Raw genomic sequence first — 22065 nt, 5'->3', positions numbered from 1 at the left:
ATTAATGATTATGGTTTTTATAAACAGTGAAAGGTTTTGATTTTGAATGCTAAATTGTACTTTGGAATGCACTGAAATTAAAATGGAGCTGTTTCTCTTGTGAGACAAAACTTTAAGGATTTGTCTCACAGACAAACTGTGACAAAGCAATTGCCAGATTCTTCTTTAATTCATCATTTGTTTTTATCTAAACTAGTGGGAGCTATAGGACTGTATAATCAAAGTCAAATTGCTTTTAACTGGGAGTACATGCCCTCTGTCTGAAGCTGGTTTAGTGACAGCTGTTAAATTTAATGGTCTCCATAACATGCTAGAAGGCTTGATGCTTCTCTGGCTTTAAATGTTACTGGCTTTTCCCAGGGAATGTAATACCAGTCTGTGGATTTGTCACAGTTTTATTATCAGTTGGTACTCCTGTGTGCAAGGACAGCAACAGTTGGCCTCCAAGGTCCGGAAGAAGCATTTTCTAGCTGCTAGGAAGCAGTGTTCTCCAGCTGCTGCAGTAACAAATGCCTTTTTGTCTTGCTAAATATAGCTATTTTATTAAAGATTATTTTCTGTAGTTTTTGTCCTACCTGTTTGTTTTGTATCTAGCTTCAGAAGGTAACGGGCATTGTTCTGTTGAGGTCAGTAGAGATGATACTGGGCTGCTGCTGTATACTATGCAGTAACACACATCGCTTCACAGCCCAGTCCCAGTAAATTTGAATATGAATTTGTTGAATGTTCTTTAAATAACTTGCCAGATAGCACCTGGAAGTATCACAAAAGGAACAGCGATTAGATGAAAGACTTCTGTCCTACGTTAGATCAAATATGCTGATGAATGGGAGTGTTTTCATTATAGAAAACTCTTTATGTTGCTCTGTGCATTAGGAAGGTTAATACATGATGGAAGAAGAATGGGTTTTTTTCTTAATGTGGAAACTATAAAAGAGAAAGAAAGGGATCATTACTTCAGAAAACCTGCTGCTAGTATGTGCAGTATTTGTCTTGAGGAAGTACAGAAAGGAACTGCCTTGTAAGTACAGAACAAGGCAGATGTAGTGCAGTTCTTTTTGTAATTAGAGAAAGGTGCAGCTCATTGTAATGCAGTTTCAACAGGCGAGAGGGACATGCAGCATACTGCAGTGTGGCACCTTAGATGAGGCTCAATGTATATGTGGCAGCTGAAAATAAGCTATTTCCCTTGTTCCATCACGTGAAGTCAAGTTATCAAAAAGAGTCTGTGGGTAGAGAATGCCGTAGCGATTGTCTGCAGATGACTGCCTGGCCTTTACTACAGGACCTCAAGGTGTCACAACTGAATCAACATTTCCTGGAGTTAACTAATCCTTAGAACAGTTTTTTGTGACAAGCTTTAATAGGCTATTTGTAATACTGGTAGCGTTTAGAATCCCTGTGATGTTGTGTTCTTGGGAAGTGACAGTTTCTTCTGTATTTGTTAGATCAGTTTGTGTAATCTCTTGATGTGATTTCATAGATGATTTAATGCAGTTTCACCTATTTCTAGATTTTCATTCATTTTGTCGTTTTAACTCATTAGCTGTTAATGGTAATTTAATGATTGTTTTCCTACATGAATTTGCAGAGCCATTAGAAGGACAACAGGTGATACTGTGACAGTGCTCTGTGTAACTGTACACTTCCTTAAGGAAGGTTGTATCTATTATTGTAGCAATTTTATTGTTGCCTACAATGTGTTATGATGCCATAACTTCTGTCCTATTTCCCGGGTGACATCATTGTGTATCTCATCAAGCTTATGTATGTATGTAGGGCGAAAACCAAAGTAGGTAGATGGAGATGCTTTCTACCCCTATCTTTTGTGAAGATGGTATAAATACTCAATAGTGCACTGTATTGCCCAAACACCTTCCATCCTGGGATGATGGGGTTTTAAATGCCACAATTAACTGGAAGATGCCTCATGTAAACAACGCCTTGTACAGGCCCTGGTGGTCACCTTTTACAGCAAAAGCTCTATTTCTATTTTATGCCTCTCAAACTTTGTTTTTTCTTCCTTTTTGGACTCATGAGGCTGCTCTGTGATTGATGTCTGTTCTCTCTTTGCATGGGATATTGTTCATCACATGCCAAAGTGGGGAGAGGCAGCCGGGAGGAAAGAAAACACTTGTGAGCAGGCTAAGTAAAGTCTTCCTAGGCACAGAAAGTTTTGGCCTTGTGGTGGTCCATCAGTCTTCTCCTTTTCTTCCATGTAAGGAGTGTGTGTGTGTTGTACAGTGTATTTGTCTCTGTATGCAAACATTTTGTACTGAGCTTTTATAAACTCTGTGACTCATAGTGAGCAAATCTGTGAAGAGGTGATAGTTATGTCATGGTGCACAAGCACAGATGTAGGCAAGTGCCAGCTGTACAAGGCATCTGTTACTTTTCTTCTGTTCCTGCACTGCAACAGTCAAATAGAAGTTACAAGAACCTGAGTGTATTTGGATATTTGTCAGTGCCCACGTTTTGAAGTCATTGGTGAATTTGTGTCCATTACCTTTAAGGAAGTTGTTGCTATCTCTGCATTTAACAACTAGGCTACATAAAGAAAAATAGTCAATAATCTGAGGGAGTAAGTTGAAAGGATTTTATTTGTGACAGACTTAATGTTATTACCAGACCACAAACCTCAGTGTTTTCGCATTCCTGCCTTAATCTCTCTCCTTTGCATAATCACCACTGGTACACTGAAATATGATCGGAGTCCTTCCCATCAGCAAGATGTACGTGAACCTTTAGTCCTTCAGATCATCAGAAGAAAAGCTTCTTAGCTAGAAGTCTCTTTGCTTCATTTTCTTCCAAATGATGGCAGTTAGCATAGGCTAAGATAGGTCTCCAACTACTGTATTTCAGGCACATTTACTTACACCGTCTCTATGATTATCTGATGAAATGATTATTCATGGCTATTCCTGAAATAGAGTAAGATGCAGTAATTTTAATTTCATGCAATTCAAAGCTTTTGAGAACTTCCCATTGTCAAGAGAGGCTTTTGCAAGTTTGTGGGGCTTTGTCTTGCCATCAGTGGTGGTTTTGGTGGTGTTCTGTTGTAGTTCCTGTACCGCTGGGTTTGTAGCTGAAATGTAAATGTATTTTTGATTATAAGTGGATTATGATTTTTCATTCTCATAGGCCATGTCATTTTTAGTATTTAACATTTAATTGTATGTTTGTTTGATAATTCAGTGAGGAAGATGGTTAAGAACAAAGCATTATGCCTAAGTCAGCTTTTCTAGAGACCCTGCAAAGGGCTCCAGGATGTTTATCAATAATGGTGCTTTGTCTTCCTGAACACAGCAAGTTTTGTATATTTAAATGGGGCATTTTGCTTAGTGTAAATCGTGGTGCTATATGGTAACACAAGAGAATAATGCAATGGTGTGTGTGGTATGAATGTTACAGAAGAAGGAGAACGCTGCTTTTGATCTTGGTGGTTTGGGGTTTAAATTCTTCTTAATGAATGAGGAGTTGAGCTGTCTAGCATCACAAGTTATATCCAGACTCAGTCTAGTTTTTTAACTTCAAGAATGTAAAGGGAATGTTGTAATTGTGTCCCGTTTCCTCTGCAGTGTGGGCCATGGAGCTCCCTGGATTCCCTGTTTCAAGAGGATTGGGAGTTAGGAGTAGTTCAGTGGAGGTCGTAAAGTGTCAGAAGAAGCTGCAGTGTGCTGCAGGTCTGTGGTGGCAAGGCAGTTCTAGCTTAGCCCTGTTGCACATCTTTCATTGCTCAGGTCATGTGCGTCTACTTCCTATCTTGCCTCTGCACTTGTCAGACCTTTCACTGAGCCCTTTCAGTGAACTAACTGGGGGGGAGAATTCCCTCTGGAGGAGAGATAAGGGACAAAGGGTAATAACCCTTTGTCTTTTCAGTTGCTTTAATAGGCTAAAATGGGTCAAAGTAGAATCCACTGCATATCAGAGGCTGGGTAAGGAAAGTACAAGGAACCACCGTGCCTGAGCTTTTGACATCACTGAAATGAAGGAGGGAAAGATAGTGCTTATTACTGCCGTTGAGTAGTGTCGGCTAATTAAGGTACTATTATTATTATTATTTAAGTGCTATGGCAGAGGAATTTATCCTTAGATCTGTCTGTAAACCTCATTCTGTTCTAGAAGAATTGATCTTGTTGCTAGCTGAGGAGATGTAAAGGAGGGTAGAGAAAGCCCATTCAAAAGGCTCATACTTTTAGAATGGTTGAGAAATAATATCTTAGGAAAAGAAATGAATTTTGCAATGTTGGAGAATCCTTGCTGTATGGGCCTCTGTTGAACAGTGAAATGAAAATGCTTTATTCTTATTCCCTCTGCCCCCCAGCAGGTTGAAACCATGTTCTTGAGTTGTTACTGAGGCCTGATCAAACAAGAACGTGCCATTATGGATATCAGCATTGTATTGTTATTCATTTAGGTACACAGCTTGTGGTGTGGAATTTATAAATTCTAATTTAATGAATGTTGTGTCTAACGAACTGAGAGTGCTCAGTTGCAAATGAGGCTTGTAACAGCCATCAGTTTGAACAGTGAGAAACTAAAATAACCAGAAGGAAATGTTAAAGAGAGAAATCTTTTGTAGTTATTGAAAGTTTATTTTTCTACCTTTCAACCTTTGAAAAGATTCCCAAAGTCTGAGGAAGCGCTTGTAGGTAGGACACAGTCTTAGGTGCCATGGGCTAGTATGTGGTGTCCCTGCCCATGGCAGGGGGGTTGGAACTAGGGTGAACTTAAGGTCCTTTCCAGCCCTAACCATCTATGATTCCGTGATTTTGTGTCATAAGTGGTGGATAAAGCACTTAGCCAAAAAATGGAAGTTCCCAGGAATGCATCATCTGCTGTCTGAAGACTTGTGATAATGCCACCAGCGCAGACGTTACGGAACAAGGAAGGACTACAAATGTACAGACAAATGGCAATAGCCAGGAAATGTCTAATGTATTGTTTCTGCTGATGAGGTCTTAGGAGCATCCTCAAATGTATTTGACCTTGTCTTCATATTTATTGCAGAAACCCCCAAACATACATATTATTTTCTGCTCCTGGATTGCAGAATACCATGGAATGAAAAGAAAGATAATTGAAAGAAATTTGGAGAGAGGACTTTTGAATTAGAGCTGGGTAGCATTTCGGAGTCTTTCTGACCTAGTACCATACTGCTACTTGATTAATAGCACCTGAACTCCAGTTACAGGGTGTTAGCCAGTGTGGTTACAAAAAAAATTACCATGATCAGCCAAAAGAAAGGTACGACAAAAAGTATTTGAGTGACAGGATTATTACCCATAATTTTGTTGGTACAGTGCATATTAGAAAGTACGTACAAGTTGTGTAGTTAGCTGCATGTCAAGTCAAAAACGGAACTGTTCAATACAGGCTTCTGTGGAAATAGTAATCAGTATCAATTATGCTAATATAATTTTAGCTATATCTATTTCTGTGATTTCTGTTTGGAAAAAAGAATCTGTGTACCCCTTTTACCAAAGTAATAATTTCCTGTAGGCAATAAATGTACTTAAATCAAGACAAGTTTATATGTAGACTTTGCTGGGGTTTTCTATGTTTTCTAGCAGCAATGAGCTTCTAATGTAAAGTGACTCGACTTGAGTCTTGATGTTGTAGAAGTGTTTTTGAAGGGCATTTGAAGTGCTTAAAAGTAATAAATAGGACCCTCTAGTTATTAGCCTAGGTATGTGCCTAGAAAAATGTCTATTTTGGGAAGAATTTCAGTAGGCAAATGTCAAAACTTACTTTTTCTGTCATTTCTTTCACTATTGTCTTTCTGTGCATATATTGTGTATTGTTTTTCTGCTGCATCCTTATTGTATGTACCATCATCTTGAGGCATTTGAGATGAACACTTGGCATTTGTACTCCAGTTCTCCCAAAATTTCTCAAGCAGCTTGAACAGGTCCAAAAGACAAGGAAGTGTTCTGTCAGGAATTGTGTTAAACTCTGTAAAATAAAACAGATATGCGCAAGGGGAAACACCCTCTTTTACCAATACTTAGTATATGTTTGTACAGCTGGCAATTTGTGCTCCTTCATATTCGTTGACCTAGAAGTAGCCAACGTTTTAATGTGTTCTTGGAGGGGGAAAAAGGTGTTATGGAAAAGAACTGCCACATCAAAGCCTCTCCTCAGCTTGTAAAATGGTTTCCACCACTACCTTCCTCAACTGTATCGAAACACTCAGCACTTTCTCCCTCTCAAAAGAAAGCAAGCCTTTTCATTAAGAAATGGCCTTAGACTTTTATTTATATTGAAATGATAAAAGTGACACAAAGTAGTTGAAAAGATCTATTAATTCAAACAAAAGTCCATCAGCGATGTAATGTAAATTCTGTGTAATGTGTCTCTATCAAATCGAGTCATAGGATTCAGCTGTTGCATAGAGTGAAGTAAGTACTCCCTTAGGAGAGTGTTACTCTGCACAATACTTTTTAAATAACTAGAATGTAGTCTAAAATTTCCTGCCTGGCTTGGATTTTGCTCATCGGGTCTGCTGTTCCAAAGTCTTACTTGTGACAAAGGAAACTATGCTTGATGATTACTTGCACAATACAGGTTCTTGACCATTGTGGGTATCAGTTCAGTTTTAATCATACCTTCATGTGGAAGCCTTGTATTGGCCCTTGGTGCTGCTCAGATTGTTGGATTTTTCGTGTCGTGTGCTAAATAATACAGGGAGGCTGAAATAATTTAAAAAGCTTACAAAACATCCTTCTTTCCATGAAAATCTTGTTTCTTCATTTCAGCACGAGCCCACCTTACTGCTGTGTGGACCTTTATTCTTTGCGAACAGGAGAGATGGTCAAGTCCATACAGTTCAAAACTCCTATTTATGATCTGCATTGCAATAAAAGGTAAGGATGTTTACTCTACATTCTTCCTGCATTAGGGCATGGAAAATGTCAGTATGAATGCAAGTCCTGGTGTGTGTGCTCCACGACTTGTTATTATTTTGACTGTCCTTTAAGCAGAGCTTTTGTTCTCCGTTTCTCAGGTAATATTTCAGTTTGAATAGAACAAACAAATTTGCGTCTTCAGTGGCTTTCGTTTCAGAAGCTCAAAACATTTTGCATCTGCAATCAGAATGATGTTTTATGTGCCTGGGTTTTTTGTACAGCAGCAGGTAGTGTGCTTGCATATGTGAAGACCAAAAAAGACTATGAGCGTGTATTGAACTCATGCAGCTAAGGGGAGTTAGCACTGTTGGAGATTGGATGGGAAAAACAAACAAAAAGCCCCAAAAGCCAAACAGAAAAACTTCAAAACAAAAAGAAAAAAAACCAACCCTGGAAGCCACAAGAGTTTTGTTAAGCAGACACTTGGCTATCACTGTGTTCAAGGCCAGGTTGGATGGGGCAACCTGCTCTAGTGGAAGGTGTTCCTGCCCGTGGCAAAGGGTTGGAACTGGATGAGCTATAAGGTCCCTTCCAACACAAACCAGTCTGGGATTGTATCATCAAATCTAAACATTAATGACTACATTGGGTCAAGTAGGAGTTACAGGAGAGAAGTAGTACTACTGAACAAACACCTTTAATACCACAACTTATCTAATAATGAGGAGGATATTTTGATGGTGTGACTGTTTAAAGAAGTAAAGGATGGTAGTTTTTGTTATCCCTGTCAATCTGCTTATTGCAGGATGTGGGTATGATTGTTGTATCAAAAACCAGTTTCATGGAAGTGGTTGAGTTAGTGAGAGTTACGTGCCATGAATAGGTTCCTTTAAAAGCTGTCAGAGTTCAGTACTTATCTGTGTAGCTGTCCCTTGAAAACTTTAAAGTTCCCTTGTGTACAACATGATGATAGTAAATCTTTCCAGCCTGGCCTCCTTGCAGAAGAAAAATCCAATTGTAAAAACAGTCAAGGCAAATCACCATTCAGAGTTTCTCCCAACTAAAAAGTCTTTCCAGGTGCTAATGTTTCTTTTCCTAAGTGATAAAAATGGAAATACTTCAAAGCTGTACAGCTGTATCCAGGATAGCAGCTTTTCTGGAAAGTATCAGATCCTGTTGTTATCCAAGGAAAGCTCACTACTTCAGATTGAAAATGCATTAAATGTGGCCAAGTGCAGTTCTTATGGTGCAGTAATCATACTATAGACTAATGGAGTCCAAAATTTGAATTTAAAATGAAACTTGAATTGCAGAAGAAGGGAAAGCTGTCAGTTATTTATGCATTTAAAGTCTAGAATCATGCAGCTGGTAGGTTTCATTTATGCAGAAAGACAGTGCATCTTCAAAGAGTAGAAAAGCAAACATTTACAGGATTGGAAATTATTACTATCAAATATTCCTGAGTTTTCTATATATACATTCCACGTGCACATGCATTTACAGTCTTCCCATTATTCCTTGGTTAACTTGCTTTTCGGCCTTGTGGAAAAAGTTAGAGTTGATATATTTTGGTTTGGCTTTCTTCTCTCCTGCAGTTAAGCAATTGGAAGATCTGTCATTTAACTACAACCACCGTGTTGTCCAAAACTAATATTAATTTGTTCATGCAGAGTTTCTTACTTAATAATAGAGACTTATAAATCATGAGGGGTGGAGAAGCGTCTTCTTTCAATGAGAGAGCTACAAGCAGATAAGAAATCCTGCATTAATTTCTTGTATGAGTTTTAACTTATCAGAATCCCTTTTGTTGAGTTGCATGTTCTGCCCTCTTCTTTTGGCAAGTAAGCTGCTCTGAAAGTGTGCACGTTGTTCCTGTTCTAAGTCTGCAGACTGGTGAACATGAAAGACTTTTGTCCAAAAACTACTACTTTCCTTACAAGAATTTGTATTTCTGCCTTGTTTATAGGTAGAGATGCACTGATAAACAGAGCAGAGACAGAGAGACCTGAAAGAACAGTGCTTATTACTTTAATCAGCTTCTGTATCAGACAAAAAGAAAGTGGCTAGTGTTAGACCAGCGAGCATGTGGGTAAGGTATATAATTTGATTTTAGTGTAGTCCTTCACCAAAGAGTCTTACAGGTACTGAGCTCTCATGGGATAAGAAGGAGGTATTCATGTGGCAGAGCAGGTAAAAAGGGGACAAAAAAAGAAAGGGGAGAAGTTAATAGCTGGTTTTCACGCTGATGGGAGATAAGCATTGCCCTTCATCCAACGGTGTGTGTTCACACCGATGTGATTCATCTTTACAGTATTAGAATAATAATCTTTAAAATGTGCAGTCATCATTTTCAGATAAAGCATTAGGTGTGTATTTTAGTCATTGAGAGATGCAATTAACGTTTTTGCCACATCATATCCTTACAATTAAAACTATTAGAACAGCATTTAATAATGCTCCAGCTTGTCAGCTGATTTAAAGATACTGTCTCATATTCTTCCCAATGAGAGAATAATCAGATTGTTAATTATGTCAGATTGCTGAATGTTCCAGATAGCTCGTAGATTTTAACGCTGTATTTGTCAGCTTTCCAGGTGGTTCTTTCATTTCAGGAGTTTAAGAACTTGATTTTGAGAAGTCATCAATGTAAGAGAAGATGTACTCTAGTCATAAAGCCTTCAAGATGCTTCCCTTTCAAATTTGCATCTTTGGCTTCTGTTTGTGTAGACAGGAGAGCATTTCATGCTTAGTTATCATGGGGCTGATGTTCTTCGTTGTAAGTAGTGAATGGCTATTTTGCAGCAAAAGTGTGTGCATGTACAAGTGAATACATAAACATACACCTGTACTTTTGCTAATTGACACAAATTCTGCTTCTCTCCACTGTATTTGTGTGCTGAAATATATTCTTGGTATGAAAAAACCCTGCTTTTAGTAAATAAGGTGGTTTAATAAATTTGCAGTGAGATGGGCAATGGGATTATTTCAAACTTAGCTTGTGTTCTAGTGATTGTTGTTTTGATTGTTATTTGAGTCATTGAAAGTAATTCAGGATCCTTGCAATCCCATTCTTTGTGTTTAATGGACCTTTTACTGCAGGAGGTGTATCATAAATATGCTGTGTTGTTCTGTATCAGATCTGTGTACTTCCTGAAATGAAGGTTATGTGGCTGGGATGAGAGAGAACTCTCAATAACTGCCATGTATTGGTAACCTGGCAGTGTATCACTGTAGAATTTATATTGATGCTTTTGAAATAATTACATTTAGCTATTGAATCTTTAAACCAATGCATTTAATGTTTAAAGTACGCATTCCATTTCTGTGTTTTCAGGATACTTGTTGTAGTCCTGCAAGAGAAAATCGCCGCCTTCGACAGCTGTACTTTCACCAAAAAATTCTTCGTTACAAGTATGTATCTAATTGGGTTCAGTCTCTTTGTTCTTCTGATGAAGTGGGAGAAAATAGATGGGGTTTAAATTTCAGTTATCTTTTTCTAAGATTTCTAAATCCTCAGAGCAGGTCCCCATGACTCCGTTTGGAGCTTCAGGAAATCTGTCGCTTCCAGAAACTTCCCAGATGTTACTTCGTGAATCTTTGGCTCTTTTGCATATGTGTTGTTGCTGTAAAAAGCTTCTTACTGGTGTGAAGAGCACCTACGCAGACATCCATAGGTAGCTGAAAAAGTCTTCTGCTCATTTTGCGCAAATATGTGCAAAACGGTCAGGTTTTGAGTTTCAGGTTGTGTGCATAAGCAGCAGTTAGAACACACGTCAATGGCAATCTGCCTGCTTTTCGTTTTTGTGTTGTTCCTTAGGCTCAGGTACATTATTTTTTTAACATGTCCTTGCTTTAGCAGGCCCCCAAGCTCAAGCAAACCAGTAAAGTATTGTAGTAGAAAAACTATACACAGCTACTTGCCTGCAGATGCTTTCACGTCCTGAGCATGAAGCAACTGTTTGCTCAGGCTCCCCTTACCCTCCGTACTCTTCAACTTGCCCCTCAATAGAAGGCAATTGATTGTAGTGGGTAAGGTTCTAACCAAAAGCTGTTCATCTACCCTACATGTCCTTTTGCTCCTTCAACATCTGTAACACAGTAATCGATGTGTTAGTTGAGAAAAATGGGTGTTTTCTGTTGCTTGTGCTCTGCTCTCTCTCAGGATTTGGTTAGGATTAGGATGTCATTTGCCTGCTCCCAAGACAGTGTGTGTTGTAATGCTGAACAGCAAGGAAGTATTCACCCCCCCCGAAAAAAGAGTAGTTTATTTTTCAAGCAGTTAGTGACTATTGTTACTGCTTATGGATTAGAATAGCCTCTTAAAATCTATAGATTATGGAGGGATCATAGTCTACTTTAGAAAGATCAGAGTTTTATTGTTAAAAGGAGAATCTTAAACTTTCTGGATGCGTTTTCAGTTGCATCTGGAAAAGTTCTAAGTTAGCTTTCTCTATTATCTGTATATTTAATGAAACATCTAGTTACAAGAAGCTGTTTCTTTTTAACAGCTTGAAGCAGCTTTCTGCAGTAATATTAAAGTTGCCAATAGGTGTCAGTTTCTTCCTATACATGGCTGTAGGGTACTAGAAATCTGCCAGAGCTCAGTGAAGGAAGGCAAATGGGAAAAGACTTGTTTGTGTCCTCACTCCTTTTTATTCCACCAGAGAGAATTAGGGTACAAGCCTTGCTTTATTTTAGATAAAAAATCAACATAGAAGACTCAATGAAGTGTTTACTTTGACAATTCTTGTGCTTTTCTAATTTCAGTTACTGGTTGGGGTTGTTTTGTTGGGTTTTTCTAAAGATACTGCAATTTGGTTTTGAGCATAAATCCACTGAGCTGTATTTTGAGAAGCAGGAGTATCCTGTTCCTCACCATAACGTTCGATTTGCAGTGCATTTTTGTGGAACAGCAGTGGAATTGAAAGAGGATAAAATAAAGCTTTTGGAGATACTTCCCAAATTATTTGAATATCCAGACTCCTGACTTGTCACTCTTCACAGAGTATTTTTCCAGCTGTGTTATGCTTTTATACAAGAAACTCAAGATGTTCTCATAGTTCTGGGGTTCCAAAGCTGGGTTAAAGACACCCCTTGTTTTGTACTGGGGTATTCTGGAAAGCTGTGGGACCTGACAAGCAGTTGGAGCTGCTGCCACCACAGCCCTTTCCCTGTCACCCCCCCAGCTTGCCTGTGGGGTGGGACTGGGCATGAAGATGTGGGGTTTTTCCCTAGATGAACGAGTTTCTTGGGCCTGTGCTGGTGAATAGCTGTCCTGAGGATTTTGAAGCTTAGTTGTTTCACTTAATAGCTTATGCTATCAAGAGGGTGTTATGCTCTGGCATGTTGAAGGCTGCAGTAAAGCTTTTGTCTAAGCTTTCAGGTTTCATATGTGCTGAAATCTTTGACCTAAGAGTTTATCTTTAAAAGCTTAAGGTACTCTGATGTGTTTGAAATTTGATGTAAATGAGCTACCTAGTTAACTGCATAGATTTTTGATAGTCAGCAAACTGGCCAGCAACTTTTGCTGCCTTGTTTTAAAGTATGATTTGGGAAAGGGCATTATCAGTTTAAACTGCAGAAATTGCAGAATCAGTTTAAAAGGCAGAAATCCCTGAAAAGGAAGCTTGGCAAAAGACCTGATAGGGCTCCTTGTTTCTAGTATTGGAGCATCCCTGCTCTGCATGACAGTCAGCCAGCATTGTGTCTGGACCCATCCTGGTGCAGCTGGCCAGTGGCAGTAAGAATGTCGCTGCCTGCCCAGGGAGTTCTTTCACCCTGAAGAAGATTCTCAGGTGTGTTATGTGACTGCTTTTGGTCAGAAGTGATGGCATAAGAGGTCAAAAATATTAACTGAGAATCGCTGGCTCCTGGAAGACATTTCTGTTACTGTGTAAGCCACGGTGTGGAAAAGGAAAATCTTTTTCCAAGGAGATTCGGTGATGATGTGGAAATCACATCTTCCCTCCATACCAACCAAGTGGGGTGGAGCGTCAGAACCTCACTGAGGCAGCTAAAAGGCAAACAGAATTAATCAAAAGCTGTAGTCCGTTTTCTTGCCTATTTATACATAGAAACTGAATGCAGAATTTGCTATTCAAAACAGCGTCAGGATTTGTGAGGTTCGGTGTTCCTCAGAAATGCTAATGCAGCTGTGTTGCACATGAGTGGTATTTGTCTTTCTGTTTTTGTTTTTGTGGTTCAATGCGTAGCTTAATATATTGTTGTAATAAATATACCATAAAATATTCAGGATGTAGAACATGGTCAAGTTTGTGCTGCTGTTAGAATGTTTAACTCCTGCATTTCCTGAGTTTTCTTGAGCAAATTTGACACAGTACTAATGTTGCCTTTTCCTACATGTGATTAGATGGAAATGCGCTCATTTGACTTGAATGGCAGAAAGCCAGCACTTTTTATGTGTGCCTTTTGTAACACAACCTCAGTGTACAGGTGCTCCAGTCTTGGTGTGGGAATTTAAGGCAGGTGCTTAAACTTGCAGGAAAAACATACTGTAGATATTATGGAAAAAAGACCAGGATGTCCTATAACCTCCTCAGTGTAGTTTTAAATGTCTGCTAAGGAAAGGCACGGCACCAGTCTGCAAAGAACTCAGGGCAGTAGCTCTCACTCTGTTCTCTACTGGGCCTATGCTTGGAGCCAATGCTGTTTCGTTAAGAAAGGACTTGCATCAAGGGGAAGATAAAGCCAAACAGTGATTTCACATCCTGCACTGTTTTAAGTGCTCATGCGGCCAAAGTAAGAACAATTCACTTGATGCTTCAAGAACGTATTTCCTTTGGTAGCTGTGAATGTCCAGGTGTGGATTTGAAACAGAGTTTGAAAATAGTTGAGGGTTTTATTGTGGTTCACTTAAGATTTCCTTCAGAGCCTTTTTCAACTACTTCATATGACTGAACAATCAGAAACGAAAGTGATGTACTGGCTTTTTTTCCCCTACTTTGCTTTACACAATAGATGCAGAAAAGCTGAATTTCATTGATTTCTATTACATCAGTGCTCCCTCCACCCTTCTCCAAAAATGCTTACTTAGTGGAACGTTGATGATTATGAGTATGGCCTGATGGATACTTTCTTCGCTGTAAGAATATCCCTCCCACCCCCTGGGCCCTAAGTAAAGATTATCACAGATAACATCATGCATGTGGCATTATCTTTGTGTCCAATAACTAGTGCCTGCTCAGTTTCTCTGGCCCTTCCACTCCTCATATTGATATATTCTCCATCCATTATTCTCTAGGGATGAAGACAGTTATTGCAGCCATTAGCTGGCACCACATTTCTATTGATGCTGTACAGCTAGAGCCTTAAGAGGTAATTTTCCAGATTTTAGTCAGAGTATTTTATTGTATATAAAGTCTCAAAAGACTTGCCTGACCACCAAAAATTATTCACTGTATGTTATAGGCACCCTACCTGCACCTCTTGAAATGAATAAAGAACCCCAAACCAAACAGTGTTTAATAGTCTAATCTGCAATTTGGATCTGGTATTCCTGTTTTCACTGATAATAACACATGAGAAATAATACAGTGGTTGCAGTTTGTCACAGGTCTGATCTGGAAATCATCTAGGCTGTTTTGGACGTTCTCGTTGGCTCTGTTAGAATTCCTTTTCCCTGATCGGCACACAGGGAGCAGTTTGATCTCTTTACTTTGAAGTGAAAACACTGGATGTCTTATGAAAAGGTTTTTAGTGCCTCAAGAGTTACATTCTTCAAGGAGATCTGTTTGTGTTTCCCTTCTCAGCTGTGAGCTGTGGCATTTATCCTGGCTATCCCACATGGTACAGTAATTGATAGGATTCCTGTGGCTGTGGAGAGAGACTCTTCAGTTTAGATCTAAACTCCTTAAGGCAGGTGGGAAGTGAGCTCCTGATTCACAGTTTTATCAGTGAAGAGAAGCCAAGCACGTTGCTGTGAATTGTATATAAGCAGCGTTTATGTACTCAAACATACATAGATATTTGAACATGTACCCCTTCGTGTAATGTGTAACTGCCTTCCCAGAGGAAAGTTGATTTGGTCTTGCTTTTATTTTTTACCATCATTATTTATAAGAGCGTTTTCCCCTGAATGTGGGAATCAGTGCATCACTGTTACGGGATAATGCTGAAATACTTCTTGGAAAGGTCTTTAGGGCAGTGGGGTGGGTTTATGGAAGCAAATGTCTTTGTTGCTTACAGGGTGGTTTTTGCTATATTGCAGGAAAGTGTAAATGCAACAGAAAAAGAGTGTAAAGACAGAAAGCAGGCATTGGTACCCAAGATCATAGAATCATAGAATAGTTAGGGTTGGAAAGGACCTTAAGATCATCCAGTTCCAACCCCCCTGCCATGGGCACGGACACCTCACACTAAACCATGGCACCCAAGGCCTCATCCAACCTGGCCTTGAACACCGCCAGGGATGGAGCATTCACAACCTCCCTGGGCAACCCATTCCAGTGCCTCACCACCCTCTCAGTAAAGAATTTCTTCCTTAGATCCAGTCTAAACTTCCCCTGTTTGAGCCCTTTACCCCTTGTCCTGTCACTACAGTCCCTGATGAAGAGTCCCTCCCCAGCATCCTTGTAGGCCCCCTTCAGATACTGGAAGGCTGCTATGAGGTCTCCACGCAGCTTCTCTTCTCCAGGCTGAACAGCCCCAACTTTCTCAGCCTGTCTCCATATGGGAGATGCTCCAGTCCCCTGATCATCCTCGTGGCCTCCTCTGGACTTGTTCCAACAGTTCCATGTCCTTGTTATGTTGAGGACACCAGAACTGCACACAATGCTCCAAGTGAGGTCTCACGAGAGCAGAGTATCATATCTGTCGTATCTCCTGCTTTTGACAGCTTAAAAACTATCTGTAGAACAGGAAGAGCTGTTTGTTTCTAAGTTTTTTTTATCTAAAGCACCCAAATCCTTAAAGGCCAAACCATGCCACTTTTCACATTGCCCTGTAGAGAAACAACAGCCTCTATAGTAACATTATTATCTATTGCTGACCAATTCTCTGGACAAAAAAAGAAAGTAAAGCTGACATTAAAATAGTTTGTCCTGCAATCAGTCAGATTTGTACTAAATTAAACAACCAAGCCTAATGAACAGATATTTTTAGTCCAGCTCTGGTATTGGTCTCAGATCTGTAGAATAACAGTAAAATACTTAAAACTGCCATGATAGAATTGGCAGGGAAAGGAGGTCTCCGTAGTAATAACAATAGTAGCAGTAACAATAATAATAGCAATGGTAATAATGATATTAATGATTAAAAAATTACATCTGTGGTTAAATTCCTCGTGTGAAGGAATTTTGTTCTTCTGATCCAGCATAACGCAAGATGCGACTCATAGCAGTGCTGGGTCTGTTGTGAACGTGACATGTATTATGAGTATTGCCCTGTAAAGGTGGGTGATGATGGTATATCATAGAATCACACAGTCACTTTGGTCGGAAGGGTCCTTAAAGCTCCTCCAGCTCCAACCCCTGCCACGGGCAGGGACCCCTTCCACTGGAGCAGGGTGCTCCAAGCCCCTGTGTCCAACCTGGCCTTGAGCACTGCCAGGGATGGGGCAGCCACAGCTTCTCTGGGCACCCTGTGCCAGCGCCTCAGCACCCTCACAGGGAAGAGCTTCTGCCTAAGAGCTCATCTCAGTCTCCCCCCTGTTAGGTTGAAGCCATTCCCCCTTGTCCTGTCAGTACCTGCCCTTGTAAAAAGTCCCTCTCCAGCATGTAGCATTTGCGGCTTTACTTTTTCACTTTATTTTTAGATTTTTTTTGGTCAGTGTTTTAGGTAGCAATAATGCCACTGTGATTTGAAAAGAGAAGAATGCCCGGGATGGCAAACGTGATTTCACAGTAGGGTGCATCCTGCTGGTTTGCTCTTTTTTTGCTCAGTTTTTATGGGTGATACTTAAACAGAAGGAAGTACAAGAACAATAGAAGAGTTTTGGAAAGTATGTGACAGTGTGAGAGTAATAACATTTACATAGAGCCTTTCATCTAGAAGGAACCCAGAGGAATTTATAAACATTATTACTTCATACAGTTTATAAACAAATAAATTCAGTTTGCTTGGTGATGTAAGAAAAACACCCCCAAAAGGACCAACAAAAAATATTAGATGAAACAACTTATGTGATTTGTTTTCCTTGGAATAAACAATGCTTTTGCAACAACAGCATCACTCTACCCATTATTTATTGTATATTCCCTTTTTGTGCTCTCTGTCATGAATCTGCTTTCTGGCTGCTTTGGATCACAAGACTTAAGAATGTAGTTTTGTAATTTCATTACTATGGAGTGCTGTATATTTCATAAGATCCAGAAAAAACTGCGAATTGGTTATAAGCTACATCGAGTGACTGAGAAGCAGCATAGCTTTAGTGGCTTATTGTAGCCTTCTATTTAAAATACCCCCACAAAATGGCAGTTCTTCACAGGTTTTTGCAGTGCTACTTGGCAAATAGCTCAAGTTATTAAAGGCAAATAATTCTGGTTGAAGAGAGTTACACATTTTAGAGTTTCCTCAGAAAACTGTGTTTAAAAACACTCTACACTTAAGATGGCCGATGGCATCTTTAGTGAATCTCTTCACATGCTGAAACAGAAGAATCTTTGTTGATCCAATAATCTGCTTGCTCAGTAAGGTTTCATATAGTTTTGCCTTAGGATATAGGTTGGCCTTGGAGATCTCTGCCTTTACCAGCATTCCTTGGGTTTGCTGACTGTGTCCTACCCCAGTGTTACCATACTCAAAAAAGATGCAATTTCTTCCATGGTTTGGGATTAGAGACAGAATCTTAAGGTTTTATGCTAATAGTGCCCGTACCCATATATTGTATAAGCACTCACACAGAGAAGTAGCTTGAAATAAAACTGATTTATTTTGATGTGCGTTCCTTACAAATACAAGGTGTGGAATATCCATTTGAAAAGATATAATAAATAATAATTAAAACTGATACCAAAGGAAGGATGAGTATGTATCAGTGTAGAGGGAATCAGAGAGAACTGAGGAAAAGAAATCTGTGAAAATTCCAGAAAAAGGAGGTTTTCCCCACTGGAAGGGGTGGGGAAGACGGAAAAGAGCTTCCAGAAATGGTGTTCATTAAAAAGTAAAACCAAAGTCAAGATGGAGGGGTGAAAGCCTGGCAGATATCACAGACAGATTTTTATGTTTTAGGTGTAGAGAATAAGAGTTCTTACAATGCATCATGAAGTTACAAAGCAGCCGGTAGTGTTTTAAGCACGTTGGGATGTGTTTGCAGCAAAGCAATGTTGTTCTAATGCTTCTGATTTGGCTTTTCATTCCCTTAGCTTTATTCATTCCCACATCAGTTTGCAACAGTTTCCTGCATGTCATTTTACAGTGCGTTCGAGTGAGGTCTGAGCGGGAAAGAGAGTTGTGCTCTGGGTAAGGAGCCGTATTCAATCACAAGGTCATCGTTACGTCAACTGCAAATGAGTTCTGACTTAGCTCAAAGTCTGACTGTTCACCTCAGGTTTTTCTAGAGTGGCCTTCTAGTGCATTTTTAGATCTGAATACTTTGCCATGAGAAGCAAGTCTTTAGCTCTTCATTACCAGAGCCGTTCAGGATGTGCAGGATGTTTCTGAAGAAGGACTACGTGAAAAAATTACAGCCTTAATTATGATAGTGCTCACTTTTGGGGTAAATTGTTAGTAAAAGCTGCTCTTTTTAATTCCTTTTTGTTCCAAAAGCTGCCTTATGTGTTTTATTTAAACAAATCATGTTGCTAGGTATTCTATTTTATATGTAAGCAGAGTCCCTTGGAGCACATACATTATCCATACTTCATGAATGAGAAGGGCACTTGCATAGAACATATCCAAAGATCTTGATTGGACTTGTCATAGTATCGTGGATGACAGATGCACAGCTCTGGTCCTTCTGAAGAACTGAGGTGTTGAAAGCTTGGATGCCCATAGGCTTTTAATTGCCTGTGGGATTCCAAAGGCTTTATGCTTGGATGTTGTCGTGGTTTAAGCCCAGGCCGTAAATCAGAACCATGCAGTCCACTTCCCCCCCCACCTTTCTTCCCTCCGCTTCTGGAGGGACGGGGAGGAGAATCAAAAGAATGCAGCTCCCACGGGTTGAGATAAGAACAGTTTAATAACTAAGGTATAACACAAATCACTACTGCTACCACCAATAATAATAATGATAAAGGAAATAACAAGGAAGAGAATACAACCGCTCACCAACTGGTACCTCACCCCACCCTGCAGTGATCCAGCCCTTCCTGGCCCTCTCCATTCTACCTCCTGGGCATGACGTGCTGTGGTATGGAATACCTCTTTGGTTAGTTTGGGTCAGGTGTCCTGTCCCTGCTTCCTCCCGGCTTCTCCTCCTCCCTGGCAGAGCATGAGACTCACAAAGTCCTTGGTCAGGGTAAACATTCTGACCAGCAACTGAAAACATCGGCTTTATCAGTATTATTCCCAGGTCGAAAGTCAAAACACAGCACTGCACCAGTAGAAAAAATGACTGCTACTGCTAAACCAGGACAGATGTGAAGTAGCAAACTGCCAAGTTTTTATGGATATTGGGAATCCCTGCAGTGTTTAGCCCCCAACTCTCCATTCCACACTGGCTTTTGGGTTTATATATGGGCTTATATATGTATGTGTATATTTTTCAGCTTTTTCTCTCATGAAAGCTGCGGAGCTTGATGAAGAGTTGCCCCAGTAGAAACAGTTCAAGTTCTAATAGTGGCATGTTTTGTGATTCATTGGCTTAATCTGTGTTATAGCGGAAATGACTTTTAATGGCCCTGTGCCTCTTAACAGTATTTTCCCAATGCGCTGTTTGTTTAAAAGCTAAGTGGGAGGAATGTGTTGCTTTTCTCTTCTTGGCTGCTGTCTGTGCATTCACACAGCCGTTACTGAGGCTAGAGGATGAGCTTCCTGAAAACAATGTAAGAAAAAGACCGAAGCCTTCGTTTTGTGTAGGAGCACAGCCCAATGGGAAGACCCATGTCAGAAAAGAGGGTATTTGTGTGAATTTTCAGAGATGAGCAGAGGAGATGATTTGCTTTATTATGGGCGTGTTGATATGAATCTCCAAAGGGTGGTAGAGGTTTTCATAAAGGTAATTGAAATGTAATGTAAAATAAACATGCTTTCTGTTTGCTCACTCAGGAAGCAAATATTTCCATAGCTTTTTGGAGAGCTTTAAGTAACTTCTAGGATTCCTGTATTCTCAGTAAAACCAAATATATGAAGTCAGCACAGCAACAAGTAAGATAAACCCATCTTTGAGTCCGGTTAATTGCAAACTATGTGTTTATTTCAGATTATAATTTTATAACTAAGGTTATTAAAAGAAGGGTGGAGGGGGGAAAAGCTAAAGAATTTACCTACAGTGCTGGTTTGATGTAGGGAACACTTGCATTTTGGAAATGGGAAATCCAAAGCACAGAACGTGAGTTACTGAGTGCTGCCCGTGAAATCTGCGGCTGCTATCCAGGTCCCTGTTTGGAGGGTTCCTGGAGCTCATTTCTCACTCATCAGTGCTGCTCAGGCCAGTACTAGTTGGAGTTCTTGGGCATAGGAACATAATCAGGTCAGCAGAAAAGCTTGCACTTTGATTCAGGTTTTCAAAATAGCATTTTCCTATTTGCCTTTCACAGCTTTGGAGTGGTGCATTTCCTCAGTGTGCCACTGCAAAGCACAGAGGGAGAGAGTAACTGTGGACTCAGTAGGTTTTCACCTATGCTTTTGTGGGTGATAGTCCCAGCAAAGCTTATTCTGAGATCAGATGTTGTTTAGTACTTGCTTGATTTGCTGTACTTTTGGAAGGACTTTCCCTGGGTGATCTTTTCTTGGATGACCTCTCCATACTTTCATTAAAACTTGGAAACTTTGGTCTTCTTGACAGTTAGTTCTGCATTCTCATTATGTCCGTTCCTATTGTAAACATGCTAAAGTTGCTGCTGTTATTGCTTAGAATGGATTTTTCCTCTGTTGTTTTGAAGTTTTAGTAGAGATGGAAGTTAATCTTTAAGAGAGTGAGGCTGGTAACGATTGGATGGCTGAGCTGGATGGGTCACGCTGGGTCTGTCTCTTCATTTGCCTGGTAGATGATGTTCTGCTGACTCCAGATGGTTTTTTGGAAAACAGAAAAACAATTTGTTTTTCCTTCCCATAAAGTATAACCCTTTGTTTATCCTTGTGCTGCTGCAAGTTTCCATAATGCAGAGACTTGCAAAGAAAAGAAAGGGAGGAAATAGCTCCTTTTTTACACTGTTCTTCGTATCGGGGAAGAGAGTTTAGTACCGCGTTGAATTGTTGACCTCTGTGGAGGTTATTATTAGAATTGGCTGGTTTGTGTGTGGAGCTGTGTCTGATTGACTGAGTCCAGTTCATGGAACAAACTACGTAGAGCAGGCTTGGTGAGGCCAGTTGCAGTTTTTCTAAGTGACTTTGATTTGATTGATTTTTATTTGAAGTATAATACTTTTTGCAGGTCTTCATTAAATTCACTTCACTGAAGTAATTGAGAAAGCTCCATTTTCCAAGCAAGATGTTGCATTTTGTTTTGCAGTGTTGAATTGCTTGGGCTTTGTCCCTACAGTGCATCTGATGCTGGTACTCCTTTGTTTTCTGCCATGAGGATGTTACGAGTTGCTTGCAGAGTTTGGGAAATCAAGAGACTGATTCAGAGGTCACTGCAGAGAGTTATATGATAAGGGCTATCATCTGACAGGTTTTAATGCTATATTTCATGCATAAAAGGAAAGAAATAAATGAAGTTTGGGGGACCTGAATGTCTTTACTGACCCAGTTAAGAATTGCGGAAGCAGAAGTCAGCATTAAAACCTTACTGGGCCTGATCTATAATGTCATCGGAAGAACACGTTTGTATTTACAACCAAAGGTTGTATTTACAACCTTCTTTTGCTTGCTTTGTTCCTTAAGAGGCTCTGGCTACCCACATTTTATGCACTTCTGGAATGCAATAACAATTGTGGCATCATCTCTTCAGAATTCGTTTTCCTTCCTGAGATCAAGGCAGCGATAAGGCCTTACAGAATACTCACTTGGTTTTGCTTTCCTGGCCTGAGATGGATTTAATTGGATGAATTGCTGCTTTTCTCCTTCCATTGCTTTATGACCTTTGAAATAGCTTGCTGTGATCTTTCAAGTTTTGCAATACCCTTGCTGCTCCACTCAGAAAAATGAAATAGCTGTT

At 39.8% G+C, this 22065-nt stretch overlaps 1 protein-coding gene across 4 annotated transcripts in view; it reads left to right on the top strand.

Moving 5' to 3' along the window:
• Positions 1-22065, top strand: part of BCAS3 (BCAS3 microtubule associated cell migration factor) — a 363502-nt gene that overhangs the window by 45012 nt on the left and 296425 nt on the right. For all 4 annotated transcript variants that reach the window (XM_080629980.1, XM_080629979.1, XM_080629982.1 and 1 more), the window contains 2 exons: positions 6759-6866; positions 10183-10259. In XM_080629980.1, the coding sequence (XP_080486106.1) occupies positions 6759-6866; positions 10183-10259 (185 nt within the window). The remainder of the gene's footprint in view (positions 1-6758; positions 6867-10182; positions 10260-22065) is intronic.

This window comes from Psittacula echo (genome assembly GCF_963264785.1).
Source record: "Psittacula echo genome assembly, chromosome: 15".
In the NCBI taxonomy this organism is placed as follows: domain Eukaryota; kingdom Metazoa; phylum Chordata; class Aves; order Psittaciformes; family Psittacidae; genus Psittacula; species Psittacula echo.
This window is presented reverse-complemented; position numbering and strand designations above follow the sequence as displayed.